General features: G+C 37.9%; 1 protein-coding gene across 2 annotated transcripts in view; it reads left to right on the top strand.

Moving 5' to 3' along the window:
* LOC140598236 (uncharacterized) overlaps nucleotides 1-27,438 on the top strand; it is a 128,552-nt gene that overhangs the window by 86,707 nt on the left and 14,407 nt on the right. Inside the window, exons 21-27 of one of the 2 annotated variants that reach the window (XM_072752645.1) lie at nucleotides 1,690-1,778; nucleotides 2,868-3,959; nucleotides 6,534-6,736; nucleotides 11,926-12,096; nucleotides 13,860-14,058; nucleotides 14,439-14,577; nucleotides 24,640-24,853. In XM_072752645.1, coding sequence (XP_072608746.1) covers nucleotides 1,690-1,778; nucleotides 2,868-3,959; nucleotides 6,534-6,736; nucleotides 11,926-12,096; nucleotides 13,860-14,058; nucleotides 14,439-14,577; nucleotides 24,640-24,853 — 2,107 coding nt within the window. Of the gene's footprint in view, nucleotides 1-1,689; nucleotides 1,779-2,867; nucleotides 3,960-6,533; nucleotides 6,737-11,925; nucleotides 12,215-13,859; nucleotides 14,059-14,438; nucleotides 14,578-24,639; nucleotides 24,854-27,438 lie in introns of those variants that run through there. The other variant, XM_072752646.1, reaches the window with a different exon arrangement.

Consider the following 27,438-nt stretch of genomic DNA (forward strand, 5'->3'; position numbering starts at 1 on the left):
ACTTTAAAAAGAAAACACCTGTAGGCTCCTGTACCACAGGAAAATGTAAAACAAAACCAGTTACAAAGTACATGCAAGCAACATAAAACAGTTCATGTAAAATTATATCTCTTTTCCCTTGATGCCAGCATTGTTGTTGATTCACTTAATACAGATTTATTCTGTACTGAGCCCTGATGATTTTATATTCTGGATATTTCTGGAACCATTCAGTCAGTTGAGGTGTGTATCATCTTTGTTTTGCATTACTACCTTCTAATTCATCTCCTGTCTTTGATCACAGTGCCCCTCACACTCATCCCTCCCCACAGTATGTAGAGTGATCTGTCTCAAATGCATATACGACCGTGAACCACTGTTGAAAACATATTTATATCCAGGCATCTTAAAATTACATACAAAGCTTTCATAATCTTGACTTCTGCCTAAGTCTTCATCTTTAGCCCTTTATACCGTCCGCCCTTATCTCTGGTATCCTGAACTGCTAGTGATGTCTTCCTCTGTGATCTCTCTATTTTAGACAAATATTTACCCTGTTGTGTGCTTCTCTCCCTTGTCTTACTACAGCCTTGCATGCTCTCCCCATTTTCTGCCCTTTAATCCCTTTGAATCTGTCTGACGTCACTGTTACAGTCTCAGTTTAGGCCTTATGTCTAGGAAAGCTATTCCTGACACCTTACATCTCTATGCTTCTTTAAACCCGGTCCCCTATCCATCACTTAGTGGGAACTCAGTGAGTAATACTAAGTGACATAAAGACTGTTTGCTTTTATAAGTACTAAGTAACATAAAGACTGAAAGATGATTTAAGAGATTGTCCCCTACAGGGATGCCTGGGCGGTTCATTCGGTTGAGTGTCCAGCTCTTGATTTCAGTTCCGGTCTTATCTCAGACTTGTGAGATGGAGCCCCGGGTGGAGCTCAGCACTGGGGGTGGAGCCCACTCAAGATTCTCTCTCTCTCTCTCTCTCTATCTCATCGAGATTGTCCCCTACAGTGTAGGAGCAAAAGAACTAGATACATAAAGAAGTAGTTTACAGTTCAGGTGGTGAAGGTGCACTAGAAAAAGCTGTAAGGTATTAAGGTAACCCCAAAGAAAGAGATACATTTTTATCTGAGAAAGAATAGCCATAATCAAGGATGACTTTACACAGCAGTCTGAGTCCTAAAAGATGCAAGGAAATTTGTCAAGTAGTAGAGGAAAATAATTTCAGAAACATTTACTTATTGGGCACATACACCCACAGGATGTATGTCCAGTGTATCCCAGAGGATATACACTGATACAGACATGAAAAGTACTAATAATTTTGGAAATGATGAATAACGTTGTGGTTGAAGCTTAAGGTGTTGTTTAAGAGGTACTGTTACAAAGTAGAGAATAATCTCTTGTGATTTTATATGTTTCTACTGGATTTTAAACTTTTGTTTTGTTTCTGATTGTTTTGTTCATGGATGTTAGTGGATGAATTTGTGAATGAATCTTGGAGATGTTTGTGTGCCTTTAACCTGGTGACGTTTAGTATTTCTCAAATGGTTTGTTGAAATTTTAGATAATTAGAAGTATTTCTTAAATATTCAGCTAAAGATGAATTTAAACTCTTCAGTGATAAATGATATTTTCTATTTCTATAGAGGTAATAGCTTTTATCTAACCTTTCTAAGTAGTCCATTTTAACTAAATATATAGATTTTTCGTCAGAACCAGACTTAGAAGTGGCATCAGAGCAAAAGCAAGAGCAAGAAAGGCCTGATAAAAGTGAAAATAACCACCCCCAGGTATGTAAAACTTTAAATTTCTGATTTCATATTGTTTTCCCTGCTTTTCTAATACTACATGGTTCAAGTGAAACTCTTTGAGTGGATATATTGAAGTCAATAGAGTATAATTTAATATTCAGTTTTTATAAAATTTTACGAGTTACAAAACTTAAAATGTTGTAATTTTTAGTAACTAAATTTAGCTAAACTTCATCCTTGGAATTTAGGCAAAAAAAATTCTTTTGAGACAAAAATAATTCTAAATATTCTTTGCTTCTTCCATTTTTGTAACTTCTTTACATGATAAAGAAGGTAGCATCAAATATTGAGTCATGTTTAAGCAGTTGAAATTATGAGCAGTATAACAATGATGACTACTGACTTAGACTCATGTACAAGGAGTGATTATTCTCAGTGGTTCAAAGTGTCCAGTTCTCTATTTCCAGTTACAAATGCCAAGATTAAAGATTTATTCTGCTTTGTGATCTCTGTGTAGTTGACTTGAGAGAATGGGGTCATGAAATCAGCACGATCGCCTATTGTAGAATCACACCTTCCAGGATGGGACCTTTGTAGTTGGATTTAAACAATAACTCTTTCAGTTATTTCAGCACAGGAAATCCATATTATTAATATTTTTCTCATGCACTCTCAGTGGACATTACAATATATTAGAGCTGGATACAAGCAGATAATCTATAGCGATGTCTAACACTATCATAGTATATAATTTAAATTAAAATATAGGAATTTATTTTTCTTTGATTGATGTTAATTGATATTTGCCCCCCAAAAATGTAGTTTGCCTATTATCTAGGTTTCAAACTTGTAAAAACTCCTGAAATGCATTGTTGGGGCTCACTGTTTAAGATACAAGGGAATAAAGTGTTTTTAAGTTTGTAACATTAAAAATCATCCGATTCATTTTTTGGTAGATGTAACTGTATTGAGTTGTTTAGTTAAGAAAAACCTGACAAAATATAAGTGAATGGATTTATGCTTTTCTTCTGTCCTCACTTCTTAGTTATAATCCAGTGACTTAGGAACAGCTAATAACTAAATTTTAATTATTTTCTATTTTTCTTTGTCCGTATTTGATTACCTAAGGATAAAGTTATTTTACAAACATGTATCCTGGCTGAAAAGACATCTGAAAGCCAAACCAAGCAAGTTAACATTCCACTTGTGCAACTGCAAAATATGGCTCGAGAACCAGAAATGAATATGGAATGTGGTAGACAGGGTGATAGATCTGTACATTCAGAACATCATCGTGTGCACGAGGAGTATGAGGAGATACAGATGAAACAAGGCAAATTAGATTGGAAAAATGTGAAACGCATGAGCAGAGAGTTAAAGCAGAAGATTGGTAAAACTTGTAAAAAGTACGGAATTATTACTCATCCTAAGTTAGAACCACTACGTGGTAATTCTAAAGAAGCAGACTTAAAGGAAATACCTCCTAATGTGACAAAAGTTACACTTGATTGTGAGGAAAAAGATGAATTTGGAGTGTCTGTCTCTGTAGTACCTCAGGCCTTTCCTGAACAAAAAGAGCCTAGTCTCGAAAATGCTATTCTCTCTCATTCATACTCTGGGTCCCTGGACTATGCTTGCCAGTCATCTTCTAAGCTTTCTTCCCATGAAAATGATAACAAACCAGGTGAGCATGTTTTTAACAAAAATGAGAGTCTTGATAGCGATCCAGAAAATAAAGTAAGGAACCCACTAGTTACATTTGAAGTGAAAGAAGACCAAGAGTTTGACATGCAGATGGCCAAAAGTTTGAACCAAAATACCACCAATAGTAAATTAGACACTGGCTATATCCCTCCGTATAGTGACCCAGAAAGCCTTTTTGATTTGCGGCTTGCCCACTCCAATGTGGCGAAACAAATGATTCAGAAGAAAAGGCATGATACTTCTGCTATTACAAACACTTACAAGAAAACAAAACCAATACGAGACTCTTTCCAGAAGCCATTATATGCAGATAATGACAGTACTGATAACTATAAAAGTACGGAACCTGCATTAGAAAATGTGAGTTCTTCACCACGTCCTTTCAGAACATCAAAAGTATATCAAAAAGAAGAATTACAGCAAGATATGCAAAATCTGCAAAGGTTTAAGAATGAGAAAGGCATGTTACAAGAAAAACTGGCTTTGGAAAAAGAGAAAGTTGAACTTCAAAAAGAGGTAGAGAGATTCACTTTGCTGCTGCTCTTTTGACTTTTTTGTCTTTGTCAATTATCTGAGCCATTTTGATTTTCCACTTAAGAAAAAAGCTCATGTATAAAATGGGGTCATCTCAATATATAATTGTGTTCGGAAATAGATTATTTCTGCTATCTAAATGATAGGAATGCAGGAAAACCTAAGATTTGTGTTCCTTAAGTTTCTTTCAGTTTCCCAAGTGGCGTGTGAACTGGAAAGCTCTTTTCGCTATGCACCCTGTGACCTCATGAACCAGAATAACCGTAGAGAAAATTGGTTTAAAATGCGATTATCTTGGGGTGCCTGGGGGGCACGGTCAGTTGAGAGTCCTAGTCTTGTTTTTGGCTTGGGTTGTAATGTCAGGGTTGTGAAGAGGAGCCCCACGTCAGGCTCTGTGCTCAGCATGGAATGGAGTCTGCTTGAGTTTCTCTCTCTCGCTGTGCCTCTCTCATGCTATCAGTCTTGTTCTCTAAAATACATAGATCTTTAAAAAATGTATCATAATATCTAAGATTTTTATCTATTGGCTTAAATATAAGTTGCACTTCCATAAACAATAAAATGGAAAAGAAGTTGGGATGCCTGGGTGGGTGGCTCACCTGTTGAGTGTCTGCCTTTGGCTCAGGGTATGATCCCGGGATCTGGGATTGAGTCCCACATCAGGTTCCCTGCATGGAGCCTGCTTCCCCCTCTGCCTGTGTCTCTGCTTCTCTGTGTGTGTGTCCCTGATGAATAAATAAATAACGTCTTTAAAATAAATGAATACATAAAATGGAAAAGAAGCAATAACTAAGGGAAGGGATATAAACAAATATTTCATCTAAACCAATCTATTTATTGCTTCTGTTTATTGCTGCAGTATGTGTAGTCTTCTCTGCTTTCCTCAAACTCTTGGAACTTCAAATTCCAACACGACCACTTTTTGAGATATTTTTAAGAACAAATATTTGCATTATCACCAGTTTTTTTCTCCCATGTTTTAAAAACAGACTCCTTTTTTCTTTTAGGATTTATTTATTTATTTATTTATTTATTTATTTACTTACTTACTTATTTATTTACTTATTTATTTGAGTGTGTGATCAGGGTGAAGGATAGAGGGAGAGAGAAAGGGAGAGAAGCAGACTCCCCAGTGAGTGTGGAGCCTGAAGCGGGCTCAATCCCATGATCATGACCTGAACTGCAATCAAGAGCTGGAGGCCCAACTAACTGTGCCACTCAGGCATCTCCTCCACGTTAAAAAAAAATTATTTTTTTTAGATTTTATTTCACACTGAGAGAGAGAACACAAACAGGGGAGCAGCTGTAGGAGGGAAAGGGAGAAGCATGCTCCCCTGCGGAGCAGGAGCCTGATGCACGGGTCTTGATCCCAGATCCCGGGGATCATGACCTGAGCCAAAGGCAGATGTTTAACTGACCGAGCCACCCAGGTGCCCACGTGTGTGCGTGCGTGTGTGTGTGTGTGTGTATACACATATATGTGTTTGTTTAATCACCATTCTCAGATGTTTTTGTTGAGTCAAATCTTTACATCTTGTTTAATAAAGTATGATATATTTTGACACATACGACTTTTATCATGTAGGTAGCATAGATTTTCAGCAAACCTTCAGTATTTGACTCTAAGGGAGAAAACTGATGTTTGAGGTGAAAAATAAACAAAATCTAGAGATGTCCTCCTTTCAAATAAAAATTAGCTAAGCGCCTCATCCCCAATTAAGGTATTAAATTACTGTGCCAAAGTCACACTTTAAGCATAACTGATTAATAAACTTGTTGGGTCATTTATTTGATTCAGCATTAAGGAATTGTATCATCTTTTTGATGCTAGGTAATGCCACTTTAGGAACTTTGGACAAATCATGTAACCTTTTTTGGTTTTATTCCCATTATCAATAGAAAATGGGATTAAAGTTGATAATTACTTTTATACCCTCTAGCTATAAAATTTTGTGGTTATGGAATGTGAAATTTGGGGAGCATTACTCATTTCCCAAAATTCTACGCTAATCTCAGTTTTGCTCTGCTCCTTTTATGTTGTGGTGAACTTTGGTTCACATATTTTAATGAACACTGTGACTTTTTTGATAGCCCTGGGATCCAAATGAAAAAAGAATTATAAAAGGCAGTTGGGGAAAGAATAGCTCAGTGCAGAAATGGAAAGCTTCCTCTTTGTTCCTGGAGCATCACAATGTCACATCCTTTAAATCTGTCAGTGTAAGCAAAATCCAGATGGTAAAGACAGAAGAGGACAGATTTTTGTGTCTTTTTATTCCTTTGTATCTGCTGGTCAGATGGGGTGAAGTTGGGAATGTTAGGTGGATATGAACACAAAATTAAGAAAGTCCTTTTTGGAATTCTGGAAAGTTATGTTGTTCTATTCCAACAGAAATGAAGCAGAATTTCCAAAAATTGCAATTACATGTAATGATAAAGTTAAGCGCAAGATAGTTTTATTGATTAAAATTATGATAAACTAAGAGTCAAATGATACAATTAATGAAAAAAGTCCTTTTTAGTGAATAAAGTTGTAACAGTATCAAATTTCCATTCAAGACTGGAAAAGAAAGGAAGCAGCACATGAGTAGTGAAATGGAAGGAGCAGAAAACATATATGCTGCTGCTGCTGCTGCTCCTGCTGCTGCTGCTGCTGCTGCTGTTCCTGTTCCTGTTCCTGCTGCTGGACTAATTCAACAAAGAAAGAGTGGAAAAACTGATTACCACCTGTTTCCTACTACGCAGAATGAAGATTCTGATAGGTAAGCCTGTAGCAATATTTAAACAATAGATAATTATTATTTTTCTATAAAACAAATTGTTTGGAGCTAATGTTCATGATTAACACATTTTATATTTTTAGTAGAGATATTCCACCCAGGGTGCTAAACAGAAAAAGGCAAAGACCGGTAAGGTATCAATTTTTTTTTGCAGGCATAGTGATAAATATTTAATTAAAAAAAATAACCTAGGTTAGCAAATGCGAGGCAAAAGTCATTCTCATACACTTGTTAGGTGAAAATTGTCAAATCCGTTGCACCTGAGTGGCTCAGTGGTTGAACGTCTGCCTTTGGCTCAGGTTGTGATCTCAGGGTCGTGGGATCAAGTCCTGCATCAGGCTTCCCATGAGGAGCCTGCTTCTCCATCTGCCCATGTCTCTGCCTCACTCTGTGTCTCTCCTGAATGAATAAATAAAAATCTTTAAAAGAGAGAGAGAGAAAGAAAATTGACAAATCCTCTCTGAAGAGTGATGTAGCAGTGCATTTCAAATTTCACATATGCTGTCCCTATATTCCAACGGCTTCATTGCCAGGAGTAGATCCTATAGGAAAACATGACTTGTGTGAACACTTAGACACACATATTATAAGAACATTTATTATATATTATTATATATATAAAATATGACAGATATATTAAGAATACTTACATAAACATGTTACATATATATGTTAAGATTATCTATCAAAAACTTGGAGGGAGTCTAACTCTCCATCCCTAAGGAAGTAAGTTTTCACACCTATAAAATAATGCAGCGTGTAACTATCTGAGAAAATGAATTTAGGTCTGCAGGGTTTTGATTGTTTAACAAAGTATATATATATATATATTTAAATTTTATTTCTATTTATTCATGAGAGACACAGAGAGAGAGAGATAGAGAGAGAGAGAGAGAGGCAGAGACACAGGCAGAGGGAGAGGGAGAAGCAGGCTCCATGCAGGGAGCCTGATGTGGGACTCGATCCCAGGACTCCAGGATCACACCCTGGGCTGGAGGCAGGTGCTAAACCGCTGAGCCACCCAGGGATCCCCCAAAGTATATTTAAAATGTTTGGTTTGATGTCTTACAGAAACTTTAGAATACTTTTAATATCTGCTGAGTTGCAAAAGGAAGTTACCTGCTACACTGGCACTCTACCTTAGAGTGCTCAAATGTTGGACTCTCAAATTGATCTGAATATTATTACGAAGAGATTTCACATGGCAACTTGTCCCATATTCTGTATAAACATTTGATCCCTATGCTATAAACCAAGAGGTTGTTAATGCAGTGAATCTTCTTTTTCATGCACTTTGCATGAAGATTATTTATTTGAGAGAGAGAGAGAGTGTGTGTGAGTGCAGGGAGCGGCAGAGGCAGAGGGAGAAGCGGGGAGCCTGAAGTGGGGCTGATCCCAGGACTCCAGGGTTATGACCTGAGCCGAAAGCAGACGCTTTACCGACTGAGCCAACCAAGTGCCCCTTATTCTTCCTTTTTAAAGAGCATATATTTCAACATGCACCACATCAAATTTTTCAATAGTGACTTCATATTATATAATCTTCGAAAATTCACTTTCCATTAATTCTAAACACAGTGGATCTATTAAAACATAAGTCAGATTATGTCCTCCTCTGCTCAAAACCTAATGGCCTCCCATTCACTCAAGTTCTTTCTAATACCTACAAGGCCTTATGTGACTTGTTCATCTCGGGTCCCTCCCTATCCTTTCCTCCTTCTGTCTCTCTGATTTGAACTATTTTCTATCCCTTACCTTCTGTTCAGCCACACTTGAATTTCTCACTATTCTCACCCCCCACCCTCATTATAAACACTTCAGGCATACCTCTGTACTTGCTATAAACTCTCTGTGCAGTGCTTTTCTCTCAGGTATCCTCATGGCTTACTCCTTGCTCCCTCTTTTTCTCCCTGGTTTTTGCTTCAAGGTCATTTTCTCAGCAAGGCCCTTCTTGGTTTATCCTGATTAGTATTTCGACTACTCCTTTTGCTACAACACGTCAAAATTTGATTTCTCTGCTTTAGTTTTTCTCCTCTCATACTGTGTAGTTTGCCTAGGTAGTTTATTGTTACTGTGTTTACTTTCCTCATGAGTAGGGTTTTTTTTCTGTTCATGGCCATGTCCTCAGTGCTTAGAGAGCATTCTAGCATATATAGTGCTATGCAATAAATGTTTGTTGAGTGAATGGAGTTTAACTAAACCGTGTGTATTGTTTTTAACATAATACCAATTCTCACTTAAACAGAAAGAATGGTTGGCATGGGTCCATTCTGACGATTTAACCTGTCCGTTATCTGCATTTTGTGGATTATTTGGGCCTAATATTGTGGTTACTTGCTACTTATTCTTTTACTGGTATTTATGTTAGTTTTAATTATAGTAGAATGCAACAAAGGAAGAGCAAACTTCATTTATGTTTCATTAAGGAGAATGAAATGTGGTGGTAAATTATTATAGGACTTTAAACATTTTTGCCAGAGGATATGAGCCCTCAATATCTGAAATATAAAGGTGAAGTTGGAATTTACTGCTGACTAATAAGAGGGAGCTATGCTGGCCACTTACAGTCTTTTCTGACAGAGTAGTCTTCACTTTCTATATACAGTTTCAGGAAAAGTGGAGTTTAAGACTTGGGAGACTTTCAGAGAATTAAGTGGTTTGTCATCATCTGAAGCACCATGGTAATTTGGGTAAGACTGTTGTTGATTGGTTGGCACTCAAGGCATGCGTATTGGAGTGATTTTGTCCCACATTGGCTATACCTCAGGAGGGAGAAGCTGACATTGGTTGGCTGGTGAGTGAGGACAGATGGCATTGATCATTACAAACATTTAAAACTGGTTCTGATGGGTTCTCGTTACCATGGCTGCATGTTAGCATTCCCCCACCAACATAACTTTGAGGTGTCTTTAACCAGTTGTTTTCTATTTACAAGTTGCTTCTAAAAAAAAAAAAAAGTTGCTTCTATCAACTGTTTTCAAAATGAAAGCTATTTCATATCCATAATTACAGATTTACTTCTGAAATTTGGGTCGAGAAGAATTGTTTAATAATTGCTTTCAGGAAGATCCATCTTTTTTGGATGTTTTTTTTTTTTTTTGGATGTTTAATTTAACTAGAAGAGTTAGCTGTATGGCAGTTTTATTTTTTTTTATTTTTTAATTAATTTTTATTGGTGTTCAATTTACCAATATACAGAAAAACACCCAGTGCTCATCCCGTCAAGTGCCCACCTCAGTGCCCGTCACCCATCCCCCTCCAACACCCACCCTCCTCCCCTTCCACCACCCCTAGTTCGTTTCCCAGAGTTAGGAGTCTTTATGTTCTGTCTCCCTTCCTGATATTTCCCAACATTTCTTTTCCCTTCCTTTATATTCCCTTTCACTATTATTTATATTCCCCAAATGAAGAAACAAACAATCCAATCATGAAATGGGCAAAAGACATGAAGAGAAATCTCACAGAGGAAGACATGGACATGGCCAACATGCACATGAGAAAATGCTCTGCATCACTTGCCATCAGGGAAATACAAATCAAAACCACAATGAGATACCACCTCACACCAGTGAGAATGGGGAAAATTAACAAGGCAGGAAACCACAAATGTTGGAGAGGATGCGGAGAAAAGGGAACCCTCTTACACTGTTGGTGGGAATGTGAACTGGTGCAGCCACTCTGGAAAACTGTGTATGGCAGTTTTAAAACAGTAATGGCTGGTTTTGTTTTTGTTTTCAGTGCCCTAAAGTTACTCAATTGATAATCTCCTATGGGAAAATTCAGTCTTTTTGTAAATTTACATAGCTATATGCTCATAATATTTTCTTGCATGCATTTAGTCCATGAAAAAAATATATAATTTTCTGTTGGTAAATCTAGCTTTTTGTATTAGGATTAGATACTAAGCTAAAAGTATGCACAAGTTACCAAAACTAATTCTTTTTCTTTGTCCCTTTAAAATTATTTTTAAAAATTTATTCATTTGAGAGAGAGAGAGAGAGAGAGAGAGAAGAAAGAAAGAAAGAAAGAAAGAAAGAAAGAAAGAAAGAAAGAAAAGAAAGAAAGAGCAAGTGGGGAGAGAGAGAATGAGATGGAGAGAGGATATCAAGCAGACCTGGGGGTGATTCCACGACCTTCAGATCATGACCTGAGCCAAAACCAAGTCAGACACTTAAACTGACTAAGCCCTTGCAGTTGTTCATTAAACTTCTTTTTTTTGCTTATGTAGTGTATTCCTCATTTTATTGAATTAACTGTTTTTTAAAGATTGTATTCATTTATTTTAGCGAGAGAAAGAGTGTGTGACCTAGGGGGGAGTAGCAGAGGGAGAGGGACACTGTGCTGAGTGTAAGCCTGATGCAGGGCTCAATCTCATGACCCTGAGATCATAGCCTGAGATGAAATCAAGCATCAGACACTTAATTGCCTGACCCACCCAGGCACTCCTGAATTGGCTTTTTGTGTTTTCTGGTAGCTCCTTGAATTTCCTTAAGACTGAGATTTTGAAATCTTTCTTGGATAAATTACAGATCTTCACATGTCTGAGATTGATTACAGGAAGATTATTGTAATCCTTTGTTGGTGTCATATTTCCTTGATTTTGTCATATCCTTTTGCATTGCTGTCTTTGCCTTTGAAGTAGCAGTCACCTCCTCCAGTCTTTAATGACTACTGCTCCCATGTGTCCAAACCTGATTGTTTTGCTCTGGTGGTGTCCTAGAACTTCTCTGCAGGAAAGCTGGTTTTCCACGAAGACTCTCTACCCCCATGGGTGATTATCTAAGTGTTTTCCAGGGACTCCCAGATGGTGGCTGTGAGGGTGAGGGTGGTGCCAATTTATGGGCTTTTGCCGGATCCATAGCTGGGAGTGTAGTGCGTATGCCTGTTACCCGATGCATGGGCAGATGAGACTTTTCCGCCGTGCCTTGGTGAATGGCACTTGATTCCACAGGTCCTACACAGGCAGTTTTGTCCCCACAAATGACATTGTATCATAATTGTATATGTGTATTTCCTTGCATATGGTTGCGCTTCATAACTGTTCTATGAATTAATAAATGAATTCAGATGGGTAACAGATGTTTACCAAAAAATTTTTTATTCCTTACCAGTAAAATTATTAGAAAATATTGGCTTTCTAATGGATCTTTTAACTGGATTTTTGTTTTAAGTAATGATCCTGGTTTGTCTACCATGGAAATAAAGAAAGATAAAAATGTAAAGTGGGCATCAAAAGCATCTGTGATTACACCAGGCTTTGAGGAGGCCGATTCCCTAACTGGTAGTCTACTACGAGTGAGTAATGACAACAGTCTAAGTGAAATGGATCAGGATGAAAGAAGGTAAAATCCCATAAATTCTTTATTTCCCTCTGAAGGAATGTTAACTATGATTATTATGTAAGTAAAACACTGTAATATACAGCCTGTTGTTACAGGCTGAGGGAAGAAATACTCAAGTATATCAAAAAGACCACTTGAAAGGTTAGGATGAGGAGGAGTGACTTTTTTTTTAAGATTTCATTTATTTATTTGTGAGAGACACAGAGAGTGAGGCAGAGACATGGGCAGAGGGAGAAGCAGGTTCCCTCTGGGGAGCCCAAAGCAGAACTCGATCCCAGGACCCCCAGATCAGGATATGAGTTTTGTGGTAAGAGATTGTTTATTTAGAATCGGTTCCACCGTGCAGTATTCTCATATCATTGAATATTCAGATACTATCCTTCATCGATTGAAAAAATATATATATATATATTTATAATAGTAAATATACAGACACATAAGCGATTCTGAATAGAACTAATCATTTCTTGATAGGTTTTAAGGTATTCAGTACCTTTGACAGTATCATGAATAGCTATGATTTTGTGAGGGGCTTTGGAGTATCTGATTATATTAAGTTAATATTTGTTTAGGTTCTGGGGGAAAGGGGAATGGTTTTGTTTATTTACAATATGTTTATTTACAATCGAAAAACTATTCATCTATCATAGATTTTTACTTTTGGATTATAAAGTTCTAAATTACAAGAGCCACGGTTACTGTACCAGCAGCGTCATTGACACATATTGTGTGCTTCATGAGTAATTGTTGAATCCATGAATAAACATTTGAATGAGTAAAGGAATGCCCATTAATGAACTTCTTTAGAAGAATTAAATATTTAGTTTATTGAAAGTAGATTTTCAATACTGCTTAGGTATGAAGTGTTTTAATTTAAAAAATGTGTGTGGGATCCCGGGGTCGCACAGCAGTTGAGTGTCTTGCCTTGGGCTCAGAGCGTGATCCTTGGGTCCCACACCAGGCTTCTTGTGGGGGAGCCTGTTTCTCCCTCTGCCTATGTCTCTGCCTATGTCTCTGCCTGTCTCTCTCTGTGTGTCTCTCTAGTGAATGGATAAATAAATAAAATCTTTTAAAAAAATAAAAAAATTAAAAATGTATGTAAGATTCAGAAATTATTTCTAGAATAAGTATAGCTAGAAATGGAATAATACTATAGATTCAATTGCTATCACATTACTTAGAAATACTTAACTTACTTTTACCACATATTTTAAAACACATGTTTGGAAGGGACATTTCCTGGACTTGAGTTCTGGGTGGTCTGCTCCTACCAGCTGTATGGGCTTGGGGAAGTTCCTTAGATTTTTGTGCCTCATTTGCTTCCCGTGAAAAGATACCCAGTATAATTGCCTACTTCATACGGTTTGTGTAAGGCCTAAAAACCCTTTAGGATATGTAAACTGTTCCAAATAATGCATAGTAGTTGCACAGTAAAACTTCAAAACACTAAAATCACGATTATTTCAAAAGGGCTTATGTCATTAAAAAAACTTAGTTTGCACTTTCCAAATTGATTTAGTGAAAACTTGTTTTTATTGAAAATGACAACAAAAAATGTGGTATATTTACCCCTATCAAATAATGTAAGTAACATTAGGATTTTCCTTTACTTTTGCAATTTTGATCTAAATTTAATACTTTGTTAATATTGCTATTAATATTGCTTAGATATGCTTTAAATATTCTTGTATTTTAAGTATTTAATATTTTCCTGAAAAGAATCCTTCCTCTTTTTAAATTTTTTTAAAATTTATTTATGATAGTCACACACAGAGAGAGAGAGAGAAGCAGAGACACAGGCAGAGGGAGAAGCAGGCTCCATGCACCGGGAGCCCGACGTGGGATTCGATCCCGGGTCTCCAGGATTGCGCCCTGGGCCAAAGGCAGGCGCCAAACCGCTGTGCCACCCAGGGATCCCCTCTTCTGAGACCTGCAAAGAAAACATCTAAGGACAAGAACAAGGTAGACAAACAAACAAAATATGTAATTCTATTTCATTTATGATATATTTTTATTATATTATTCTATTTCATTCATGATATATTTTTATTATATTATTTTGATATTTCATATTTATCAGAAATATTCCATGGTAAAAAAATTACTTTATGAAACGCATAGTGAAAAAATGAAAATTTTCCTTTGTTGAATAGACATCTGCTGTGAAAAATTTATTCAGAAACACCAATTATTGATAAAGGTCTTTTTGATAAAAATCAGTTGTTTTAAAAAGTACCTATGTTTTTGCTTTTTTAAAAAGATGGATATTTATCATCTTTCTACACTTAGTATATTTTATAAATATTTGGATGACATTTTGAAATAGTATTATTTATTTGTAGGTCAAAAAGCAAGTGAAGTCTGTGGAGCATCTTGATGACTTAACTCAGTCATCTGAAGCAGCTTCAGAGGATTGCAAGTTGCAATACTCTGATTATAAGAGTTCCCTGTTGCTCATTGAACTTGGCATGGATTGTAAAGGTAGGGCCGTCGTATAAATATAAAGCCTTTTTCTGTATATATATGATTGTAGTAATATGTGCACATCTCGTCTAGCACTGCGCCACACAACACTGAGGTGTTATAGAGCTACTCATCTCAGAAATATGTTTTATATTAAAATAGAGAACTATTGAATGCTCTCATCCAAAGAACTATAATTTCCATTGTGGTTGTCCATGTGGGAATGGCACACTTGATGTGTTTGTGAACTCTGCTTCTCTTCTGTGCCTTACCATTATTTTTCTCCTAGATTACTGAGCTAACCTCAGGACTGTTTTCCCTGCCATTCCACCTCTCGGGATCTTGGTCTACACTGCAACCATACTTACTATACATTTTTAAAAGTTTACATTTCATCACGTTACCCCCTTGCTTAAAGCTTAGCTGTTACTTCTTAATGCTATGAGGTGAAAGACCATAGTCCACTAGCTTCATCTCGTATGGTTTCATATCCATCTTTCCATCCGTGTCTCAGCCACTGTCTTAGATGGTTTTTCATATAATAGAGGCTTTCTTTCTCCAACAGCTTTAGTTAGGTAAACTGCATGTGTATGAAGCATATAATTTGATAGTTTTGTCATATATATACACATATGAAACCATAACTGTAATTTAGACAGTTAACATAGCCATCACTCTTAAGTCTCCTGTCTCTTCATATTGCCTTATTATGAAACTGCCAAATTGATTTCTAAAGTAATTGTACTATTTTCTAAACCCACCAGCAGTATGTGAGGGTTTCTAACTCCTCCATATATATTTATGAGTACTTAGTATTATCAGTTTTTTAATCGTAGCCGTGGATGGGTATGGTGTATACACACACACACACACAAACACACACACACAAATACATATATATGTGTATAAATATATACATTTATGGTTGTAATATACATTTCCCTAATAACTGATAATGTTGAGCTTATTTAACATCTGTGTATCTTCATTGAGCTGTCAAAATTTTTGTCATTTAAAAAGTTATGTTTATTTCTTATTTGTCGAGTGTTGATCAATCTTTCTTTTGTTTTTGATATCATATTATTTTCTAAATTGGAGTTCAGTTTGCCAGCAGATAGCATAACACCCAGTGCTCATCCCATCAAGTGCCCCCCCCAGTGCCCATCACCCAGTCACCCCAACCCCTCTCCCACCTCCCTTTCCAACATGCCATGTTTGTTTCCAAGCGTTAGGAGTCTCTCATGTTCTGTCACCCACCCTGATATTTTCACTCATTTTCTCTCCTTTCCACTTTATTCCCTTTCGCTATTTTTTATATTCCCCAAATGAATAAGACCATATAATGTTTGTCCTTCTCCGACTGACTTACTTCACGCAGCATAATACCCTGCAGTTCCATCCATGTCGAAGTAAATGGTTGGTATTTGTCTTTTCTAATGGCTGAGTAATATTCCATCGTATACATAGGCCACATCTTCTGTATCCTTAAATCTTTCGAAGGACACCGAGGCTCTTTCCACAGTTTGGCTACTATACATTGCTGCTAGAAACATTGGGGTGCAGGTGTCCCGGCATTTCACTGCATCTGTATCTTTCGGTAAATCCAGCAGTTGCACTGCTGGGTCGTAGGGTAGATCTATTTTTAAGTCTTTGAGGAATCTTCACACAGTTCTCCAGAGTGGCTGTGCCAGTTCACATTCCCACCAACAGTGCAAGAAGGTTTCCCTTTTTTTCATATCTGCTCCAACATTTGTTGTTTCCTGTTTTGTTAATTTTCCCCATTCTCACTGGTGTGAGGTGGTATCTCATTGTGGTTGTTGTTTTTTCTTTCCCTGATGGCCAGTGATTCGGAGCATTTCCTCATGTGCTTGTTGGCCATGTCTATGTCTTCCTCTGTGAAAATTCCATTCATGTCTTTCGCCCATTTCATGATTGGATTGTTTGTTTCTTTGCTGTTGAATTTACTAAGTTCTTTATAGATCTTGGATACTAGCCCTTTATCTGATACGTCATTTGCAAATATCTTCTCCATTCTGGAGGCTGTCTTTTAGTTTTGTTGACTGTTTCTTTTGCTGTGCAGAAGATTTTTATCTTGAAGTCCCAATAGTTCATTTTTGCTTTGGTTTCTCTTGCCTTCATGGATGTATCTTGCAAGAAGTTGCTGTGGCCAAGTTCAAAAAGGGTGTTGCCTGTGTTCTCCTCTAGGAATCTGATGGATTCCTGTCTCACATTTAGATCTTTCATCCATTTTGAGTTTTTCTTTGTGTATAGTTTAAGAGAATGGTCTAGTTTCATTGTTATGCACATGACTGTCCAGTTTTCCCAGCATCATTTATTGAAGAGAATGTCTTTTTTCCAGTGGATAGTCTTTCCTGCTTTGTCGAATATAACTTGACCATAGAGTCGAGGGCCCATTTCTGGATTCTCTATTCTTTTTCATTGACCTAGGTGTCTGGTTTTGTGCCAGTACCACACTATCTTGATGATCACAGCTTTGTGGTACACCCTGAAATCTGGCACTTTGATGCCCCCAGCTCTGGTTTTCTTTGTTAATATTCCCCTGGCTATTCGGTATCTTTTCTGATTCCATACAACTCTTCTGATGATTTGTTCCAACTCTCTGAAGAAAGTCCATGGTATTTTGATAGGGATTGCATTAAATGTATAAATTGCCCTGGGTAACATTGACGTTTTCCCAATATTCATTCTTCCAATCCATGAGCATGGCATGTTTTTCCATCTCTTTGCGTCTTCCTCAATTTCCTTCAGAAGTGTTCTGTACTTTTGAGGGTATAGATCCTTTACCTCTTTGGTTAGGTTTATTCCTAGGCATCTCATAGTTTTGGGTGCAATTGTCAATTGGATTGACCCCTTAATTTCTCTTTCTTCAGTCTCATTGTTAGTGTATAGAAATGCCCCTGATTTCTGGACATTGATTTGGTATCCTGCCACACTGCTGAATTGCTGTATGAGTTCTAGCAGTCTTGGGGTGGAGTCTTTTGGGTTTTCTATGTACAGTATCATGTCATCCACAAAGAGGGAGCGTTTGACTTCTTCTTTGCCAGTGTGAATGCATTTTATTTCTTTTTGTTGTCTGATTGCTGAGGCTAGGACATCTAGTACTATGTTGAATAGCAGTGGTGAGAGTGGACATCCGTGTCTTGTTCCTGATCTTAGGGGTAAGGCTCCCAGTGCTTCCCCACTGAGAATAATATTTGCTGTGGGGTTTTCATAGATGGCTTTTAAAATGCTGAGGAATGTTCCCTCTATCCCTACACCCTGAAGGGTTTTGATCAGGAATGGATGCTGTAGTTTGTCAAATGCTTTCTCTGCCTCTATTGAGAGGGTCATGTGGTTCTTGTTTTTTCTCTTCTTGATATAATCAGTCACATTGATTGCTTTACGAGTGTTAAACAAGCCTTGCATCCCGGGAATAAGTCCTACTGGGTTATGGTGAATAATCTTCCTAACGTATTGTTGGATCCTATTGGCTACTATCTTGTTGAGCATTTTTGCATCTGTGTTCATCAGGGTTATTCTCTCTACCTCTCCTTTTTGGCGGGGTCTTGGGTTTTGAAATTAAGGGGATGCTGGCCTCATAGAATGAGTTTGGAAGTACTCCATCTCTTTCTATCTTTTGAAGCAGCTTTAGTAGACTAGGTATTGTTTCTTCTACAAATGTTTGATAGAATTCCCCTGGGAAGCCATCTGGCCCTGGACTTTTGTGTCTTGGGAGGTTTTTGATGATATCTTCAATTTCCTCCCTGGTGTTTGGCCTTTTTGGACTTTCGATTTCTTCTTGTTCCAGTTTTGCTAGTTTGTGGTTTTCCAGAAATGAGTCCATTTCTTCTAGATTGCCTAATTTATTGGTGTATAGCTGCTCATACTAAGTGTTTGAAATCGTTTGTATTTCCATGGTATTGGTGGTGATCTCTCCATTTTCATTTGTGACTAATTTGAGTCTTTTCTCTCTTGTTTTTAATAAGGCTGGCTAATGGTTCATGTATCTTATTCTTTCAAAGAACCAACTCCTGGTTTTGTTGTTCTGTTTCACAGTTTTTCGACTCTATTTCATTGAGTTCTGCTCGAATCTTTATTAATTGTGTTTTTCTGCCGGGTGTAGGTTATATTTGCTGTTCTTTCTCAAGCAACTTTAGATACAAGATTAGCTTTTACATATGAGTTCTTTCCAGTTTTTTGAGGGATGCTTATATTGCGATATATTTCCCCCTCAGGACTGCTATTGCTGTATCCCAAGATTTTGAACAGTCGTATCTTCATTCTCTTTTTTTTAAATTTAATTTTATTTTTATTTATTTATGATAGGCACACAGTGAGAGAGAGAGAGAGAGGCAGAGACATAGGCAGAGGGAGAAGCAGGCTCCATGCACTGGGCGCCCGACGTGGGATTCGATCCCGGGTATCCAGGATCGTGCCCTGGGCCAAAGGCAGGTGCTAAACCGCTGCGCCACCCAGGCATCCCCATCGTATCTTAATTCTCATTAGTTTCCATGATCCTTTTTAATTCTTCCTGAATTTCCTGGTTGACCCTTTCATCTTTTACCATGATGGTAGTTAACCTCCACATGTTTCCATTTCTTCCAATATTCTTCTTGTGATTTAGTCCTGTTTCAAAGCATTATGGTCTGAAAATATGCTGGGGACAATCTCAGATTTTTGTTATCGGTTGAGACCTGATTTGTGACCCAGTATGTGGTCTACTCTGGAGAAAGTTCCTTGTGCACTTGAGAAGAACATGTTTTCAGTTTCATTTGTCTGTAAAGTTCTATAAAAATCTGTGAAATCCATCTGGTGCAGTGCATCATTTAAATCTCTTGTTTCGGGATCCCTGGGTGGCTCAGCGGTTTAGCGCCTGCCTTTGGCCCAGGGCGCGATCCTGGAGAACAGGGATCGAGTCCCACATCGGGCTCCCGGTGCATGGAGCCTGCTTCTCCCTCTGCCTGTGTCTCTGCCTCTCTCTCTCTCTCTGTGACTATCATAAATAAATACAAATTTTAAAAAATAATAAATCTCTTGTTTCTTTGGAGATATTGGGTTTAGAAGATGTGTTATTTACAGAAAGCGCCATGTTAAAATCTCCCCTTTTTAGTGTACTATTAGGTAAGTATGTCTTAATTTTGGTTATTAATTGACTGTTATACTTGGCATCTCCCACATTCGGGTCATAAATATTCATGATTGTTAGGTCCTCTTGTTGGAGAGATCCTTTAAGTATGATATAGTGTCCCTCTGCATCTCTCACTACAGTCTTTGGGATAAACTTTAATTTAGATGATATAAGGATAGGTATCCCTGGTTTCTTTGAGGACCATTTGAATGGTAAAGGGTTCTCCAACCTTTTATTTTCAGGCTGTAGGTGTTCTTAGGTCTAAAATGAGTCTCTTGGGATCCCTGGGTGGCGCAGTGGTTTGGCGCTTGCCTTTGGCCCAGGGCGCGATCCTGGAGACCCGGGATCGAATCCCACATCGGGCTCCCGGTGCATGGAGCCTGTTTCTCCCTCTGCCTATGTCTCTGCCTCTCTCTCGGTCTCTCTGTGACTATCATAAATAAATAAAAAATAAAAAAAAAATAATTTAAAAAAAAAAATAAAATGAGTCTCTTGTAGACAGCAAATAGATGGGTCTTGCTCTTTTTATCCAGTCTGAAACCCTGCACCTTTTGATGGGGTCAGTAAGCCCATTCATGTTGAGAGTTACTCTTGAAAGATACGGATTTAATGCCATCATGATACCTATTCAGTCCCTGTTTTTGTGGATTGTTTCCTTGGACTTCCTCTTTCTTTTACAGAGTCCCCCTTTATATTTCTTTCAGAAGTGGTTTAGTGGTCACATATTCTTTCAGTTCCTGCCTGTCTTGGAAGTTCTTTCTCTCTCCTTCTATTTTGAATGAGAGCCTTGCTGGATAAAGTATTCTTGGCTGCAGGTTCCTCTCATTTAGGACCCTCACTATATCCTGCCAGCCCTTTCTGGCCTGCCAGGTCTCTGTGGAGAGGTCTTCTGTTATCCTAATACTTCTCCCCATAAAGGTTAGGAATCTCTTGTCTCTTGCTGCTTTAAGGATCTTTTCTTTGTCTTTGGAATTTGCAAGTTTCACTGTTAAATGTGGAGGTGTTGAGTGGTTTTTATTGATTTCCGGGGGCGATTTCTCTATCTCCTGGATGTGGTTGCCTGTTTCCTTTCCCACATTAGAGAAGTTCCCAGCTTTGATTTGTTCAAATACGCTTTCTGGTCCTCTCTTTTGGCGGCCTCTGGAACCCCTATTAACCCTAAATTAAATTAGATTTTTCCTTCTGAGGCTGTCATTTGTTTCCCTTAACCTTTCCTCATGGCCTTTTAATTGTTTTTCTCTATTTTTCCTCAGCTTCCTTCCTTGCCATCAAATTGTCTTCTATATCACTCACTGGTTCTTCTACCTCTTGAACCCTCATTGTTAGGACCTCCAGTTTGGATTGCATCTTATTTAATTGATTTTTAATTTCTGCCTGATGAGATCTAAATTCTGCAGTCATAAAGTCTCTTGAGTCCTTTATGCTTTTTTCTAGAGCCACCAGTAGCTTTATAATTGTGTTTCTGAATTCGCTTTCTGACATTGAATTGTAATCCAGATTTTGTAACTCTGTGGGAGAGAGGACAGTTTCTGATTCTTTCTTTTGAGGTGAGTTTTTCCTTCTAGTCATTTTGTTCAATGCAGAGTGGCCAAAAACAAGTTGTACTGGAAAAAGGAGAAAAAGAGAGAAAAGGGGGGCAAGGGGGAGGACAAACAGAAAACAAAAAGCAAGAGGAGGTATCCTCTGATTCTATATACTGTAAATCCCTTGACTTCCCCGGGAGTTTCCAGCGCTGCTTGGTCAATGACTTGCTTTTTCCCCTGTCCTTCCAGCTGGTTTTCTGGGGGAGGGCCCCGCTGCGGTGATTCTCAGGTGTGTGCACCTGGGGGAGCTGCCCAGCCCCTTGGCAGGTGCAGGCTCAGTGCAAGCTGTTTATCCTGTGAAGCTCCTGTTCAGTCCCAGCTACAAGGTGACGGCAGGAGGAACAACAACAGTGGCTGCAGCCAGCTCTCCCATCTCTTGAGTCAGCTCCCGCAGTGACTACCGCAGCTCCCAGTGTGCAGGGGCCTGGGTGGTCCGGGGGCAGGGGGCGTAGATCTGCACAGCTCGGGGCCACCTGGCAGCAGGAGCGTCCTTGCTGCCCTGTGTCCTCCCGGCCTCTACCTGTCCCGGGGGGAGTGCCGGATCCTGGGCTGTGTCCCCGGTGCCCTGGGCTCTGGGGCCTGTACCACTGGAATCACATTCCCGGGGCTGCGCAGTGGCTACCACCTGAGCTGCTCCCGGGGCCCTGCTGGGCGCGGTGTCCAGCCCTTTAGGGAGCTCAGCCTGTAGTGTGTGGAGGGATCTCCTCCAGAGTTCAGTTGCTCTTTTCGTGCCCCTGGGAGCCTGAGGGCATCCGTACCCCTTCTGGGATCCTGCCCGAGCTCCCTGTGAGTGCCTTTCCTCCCAGGAAGATTGGTAAAGTTTCTGCTTCTCCAGGACTGGGCTTTCCTGTCCTGGGGGCACTAGCTGCATGGCCTTTGCCTGGCTCCTCGCGGGGGCTCCTCCCCCTTGGATGCTTTTTTATTTCTTTATGTTTTTCCGTCTTCCTACCTTGATAGAAGTGTGAACTCTTCTGACTGTAACATTCCAGCTCTTCTCTTTTTAAATCTCAGGCCAAATTTATAGGTTTTCAGGATGATTTGTAAGTTATCTAGGTAAGTTGGTGGGGACTGGTGACTTCAGGACCCTACTTTTCTGCCATCTTGCCCCGCCTCCTTCTCTTTTTAATATATACCTCAGTGCTATACATGGTGAGATGAATGCTACTCTTGGAGGATTCCAGAAATTTTTAACATATTATGTTTTTATTTTCATTCAATATGTGATACTTTGTAATTTCTTTTTTCATTACTTCTTTATTCCAAGGGCTTTTTAAAGATTTTATGTATTTGAGAGAGAAGGAGAGAGAGAGAGCGAGAGAGCGAGAGAGAGCATAGGCGAAGGGAGGTCCAGAGGGGTAAGCGTCCTTCTCTCTGAGTGGGAAGCCCAACATGGGGCTCAGTCCCAGGACCCTGAAATCATGACCTGGGCTAAAGGCAGACACTTAATCAATTGAGCCACCTAGGTACCCCGACCCAGGGGTTATTTAAGATGTGCATTATTAATCAGTTTGCAAGTATTTGAGTATTTTCCAGAGGTAGGTTTGTTCTTCATTTCTAATTTGATCACTTTGTGGTCACAGAACACACTTTCATGACTTCAATCCTTTGGACTTAACTCCCTTTATTAAGGTTTATTTTATGACCCAGAATATAATATCTTTTGGTAAATGCTCCATGGATACTTGAGAAAGATGGTGGTGGTCAAGTCTTCTATATCCTTGATGATTTTCTGCCTATTAAAATCTCAGACTAAAATTGTAAATTTGCCTGTTTCTCTTTGCAGTTCTGTTGATTTTTGCCTTACATATTTTGATGTTATTAATAGACTCATAAGCATTTAGGTTTGTTATGCTTATTTATCGACCCTTTCATCATTAACAAATGACCTTATACATCACGAGAATATGGATTGCTTTGAAATCTATTTTGCCTGGCATTAATATTGCTACTCAAGCTCAGCCTTCTTTTGTCAAGTGTGAGTGTGGTATATCCTTATTTTTGTCCTTTTCACAAATTTGTGTCTTTACATTTATTTTTTTATTTTATTTATTTTTGTGTGTGTGTGTCTTTACATTTAAAGTGAATTTTTTATAGGCAGCCTATGGTTGTCACTTACATTTTTATCCATTCTGACAGTCTGCCTTTTAATTGAGGCTTTTAGACCATTTTCTTTCTTTCTTTTATTTTTTGACAATTTTCATTTACTCTGATTATTGATACAGTTGATATAAATCTCTCATCCTGTTTGCTTTCCGTTTGACCTGCTTTGTTCCCATTTTCTTTGCTTTCTGCTTTCTTTTAGATTAATCAACTAATTTTTACGAGTTCCATTTATACATATATATAAACATACACATATATGTGTATGTATGTGCTTTGTTTATTACTATAACTCTTAAGATTTGCTATTTTAGTGATTGCTTTAGGGTTTAAAGCCTATGACTCAAGCATCACAGTCCACCTTCTTGTAGTGATATACCACATCATATGTAGTTTAAGAAAATTACAATAGGGAACACGTGAGTAGCTTAGTGGTTGAGCATCTACCTTTGGCTCAGGATGTGATCCCAGGGTCCTTGTATCAAGTCCCGCATCAGGCTATCTCAGGGAACCTGCTTCTCCCTCTGCCTGTGTCTCTGCCCCTCTCTCTCTCTCCATGTCTCTCATGAATAAATAAATAAAATCTTTTTTTTTTAATTACAAGAGTTTACTTCCATTTCTTCTCTCCTAGCCAGATCCTTTGTTGGTCTGTGGGATTATAGTTTTCATTCAGTTTAGAAAGGTTTCGGTCATGTTTTCTCTTCTTTTTAAAAGATTTTAAAGTTCTATTGATAATAAGATTTTATTCATTTATTTGAGAGAGAGAGCATGAGCAGGGAGGGAGGCAGAGGGAGAGGGAGAAGCAGACTCCCTACTAAGCAGGGAGCCCACCATGTGGCTTGATCCCAGGACACCAAGATCATGACCTGAGCCGAAGGCAGACACCCACTGATTGAGCCACCCAGGCACCTGATATAATATCTTTACGTTGAATTACTCAATATTTATTTCATGTATGAATGAGTTAATGTGAACATGCTCGGTCCCTCATATGCAAAAAGTACTCATATTCTTTTATTTTACTTTTTTTAAGAATAAATTTTTGAGAGAGCATGAGCAGGAGATGGGGAGAGGAACAGAGAGGGAGGGAACGAGGGGGTAAAGAATCTTAAGCAGACTCTGTGCTGAATGCAGCACCCAATGCCAGGTTCAATCCCACAACTGTGAGATCATGACCTCAGCCAAAACCAATAGTTGGATGCTTTACCAACTGACCCAATCTGATGCCTCCTGTATTTTATTTCTGTCTTTGTGTTTCCTCTGGTGTAGATTCTGTTAGCATATTGACATTGCGGGATGCAATTCTTAAATACGAAAGATCAATAGAATTTAAAAAAAAAGAGTGTGAACGACTTAAAAGAAAAATTTTAAAAGTGGAATGTAAGATCAATGGACTAGAAAAGTTGCTATCAGAAACAAAAGAAATGAAATCTCAGTTAGAGCATCAAAAAGTGGAATGGGAACGAGAACTCTACAGTTTAAGGTATGACATCTTGGTTTTAAGGAAATATTTCAACTATTTACTTTTTTTTTTTTAATAGAATCCACACTCAGCGTGGGGCTTGAACTCACAGCTATGAGATCAAGAGTCACATGCTCTGTCAACTGAGCCAGCCAGGAACCCCTTGAAATACTTACTTTTATGCTGCAGATGTGTAGGAGAAGTTTTATAATTGCTAATTTGCCTTCTGGGATTTTATAGGGAAGGAAACGCCGTTAGAAATGTGAAGTATCAAAAGACGAATAGGTAAAGAAACAGTGGTCTATGTATACAATGGAATATTCCTCAGCCATTAGAAACGACAAATACCCACCATTTGCTTCCACGTGGATGGAACTGGAAGGTATTATGCTGAGTGAAATAAGTCCATCAGAGAAGGACAAACATTATATGGTCTCATTCATTTGGGGAATATAAAATTTAATGAAAGGGAATAAAGGGGAAAGGAGAGAAAATGAGAGGGAAATATCAGTGAGGGTGACAGAACATGAGAGACACCTAACTCTGGGAAACGAACAAGGTGTAGTGGAAAGGGAGGTGAGTGGAGGCTGGGGTGACTGGCTGATGGGCACTGAGAGGGGGCACTTGACGGGGTGAGCACTGGGTGATATGCTGTATGTTGGCAATTTGAACTCCAATTAAAAAAAAAAAGATGTAAAGTGTGAGATTCATTGAAATAATACAGCAAGGTTTTAACAGTGAATACTTCTAATAATTTAATGTATATTCTAAAGCATAATTTTAATGACCATGTAGAAGTCCATCATATGTAAACCTCATTATTTAAGAAATTGAATTTTGGTTGTTTTCCATTTTCCTCTATTTTAATTAATGCTATAAGGAATGTCTTTTATTTAATTCTGTTTCTACATTCTTGGTTAATTGGAATAAATTCTCTAATGTAGCATTGTGTTAACGTATAAAAATATTTAGTAGAGGTCTCTGATCCATATTTTTAAATTGTTCTCAGGAAATTTTATATTAAATGCCCCCCAACAGAGTGTGAAATGGCCAGTTTTTCTCAAGACAGAAAAATTGGTTTATTCTTAACATATGCAGGGGTTAAAAAGTAAAATGGAAAAAATGATTAATGGTTAAGTTTTTCCAACATTTCTCACATATATAAAGAAAATTAATTCCAAAGTCTATGCTGAAAGCACATCTTACTCTTTATTCCTTACTTAATTAATATGGATCCTGTGGTGTTTTCAAAGGAGTTTTCAAATGATTTATAAAATACATAATGATCAACAAGGTTGACAATATTACAGAATAAGAAACATAAAAAACATGGGCAATAGATATTAGACTCCCTAGTCTAGTGCTGGTTCAGTGTCATCTGCAGGTGTGTGTTGTGTAAACGACATCTGCTGATGCTGTCTTACACTGAAGATCATTTTTAGAGGTACCTGTGATGTTTTGTGAAATAAAAATGTATTTCTAGTGAATTTATAAAGTTGTTGATAAACAACAACTTCTCTTTTTAATTAGTAATGAAATGATTTGTCTTAATTGAAGTGTAATTATGACTCTGTGGGGAAAAATGGCAATTTTGAACTCTAACTTTATTGAATAATTTCAGAATTCCTTTGCCTACAACATCTCCCAGAGTTATTACTGACTAAAACTTACTAAGTTGCAAAATGCTTTCTCATTGCTTCTTTTAAACTATATATCTTTTTGAAGAGATTGAAGTGAAAAATTAAAAAACATGAGCCCTAGAAAGGGAAAAAAAATTGAGAACAGAAAAATTTCCTTTGGATAATGAACCAACATATGTGGAACCAGATCATAAAATAAAATTTTTATTGCTAACAAGACAAATTTTAAAATGAACACATGCATTTGCAGATTGACCTTAAAACAAGAAAAAGAAAAAAGAAGAAGTGCTGAAATGTTATATATAAAAATTAAAGAGCAATTAAGAAGTAAAGAAGAGCTGAGTGAAGTAAGTCAATCGGAGAAGGACAAACATTATATGTTCTCATTCATTTGGGGAATATAAATGATAGTAAAAGGGAATGTAAGGGAAGGGAGAAGAAATGTGTGGGAAATATCAGAAAGGGAGACAGAACATAAAGACTCCTAACTCTGGGAAACAAACTAGGGGTGGTGGAAGGGGAGGAGGGCGGGGGGTGGGGGTGAATGGGTGATGGGCACTGAGGTGGGCACTTGACGGGATGAGCACTGGGTGTTCTTCTGTATGTTGGTAAATTGAACACCAATAAAAAATAACTTTATTATAAAAAACAAGAAGTAAAGAAGAGCAATATAGTAAAGAAATTGAAATGAAACAACAACTTCAACTTAATCTTAGAAGACGAAACTTGGAATTGAAGGGTGTAAAAAATAATTTGAATCAGGTAAATTTTTGGCAGTAATTGTATATTTCCATCAATATTATTTATAGTATCCCTTTGATATAATACATATTATTAGGCTTCAAATAGATTAAACATTTCATTTTAACTTAATAGCAACCATGATCTTTGTAGCTACAATTACTACCTTATTGGAATTCTTGGCCTCCTACATATGCCCTATGTATATATTTTGAATGAAGGGAT

Source organism: Vulpes vulpes, chromosome 3 (genome assembly GCF_048418805.1).
Source record: "Vulpes vulpes isolate BD-2025 chromosome 3, VulVul3, whole genome shotgun sequence".
Classification (NCBI taxonomy): Eukaryota; Metazoa; Chordata; class Mammalia; order Carnivora; family Canidae; genus Vulpes; species Vulpes vulpes.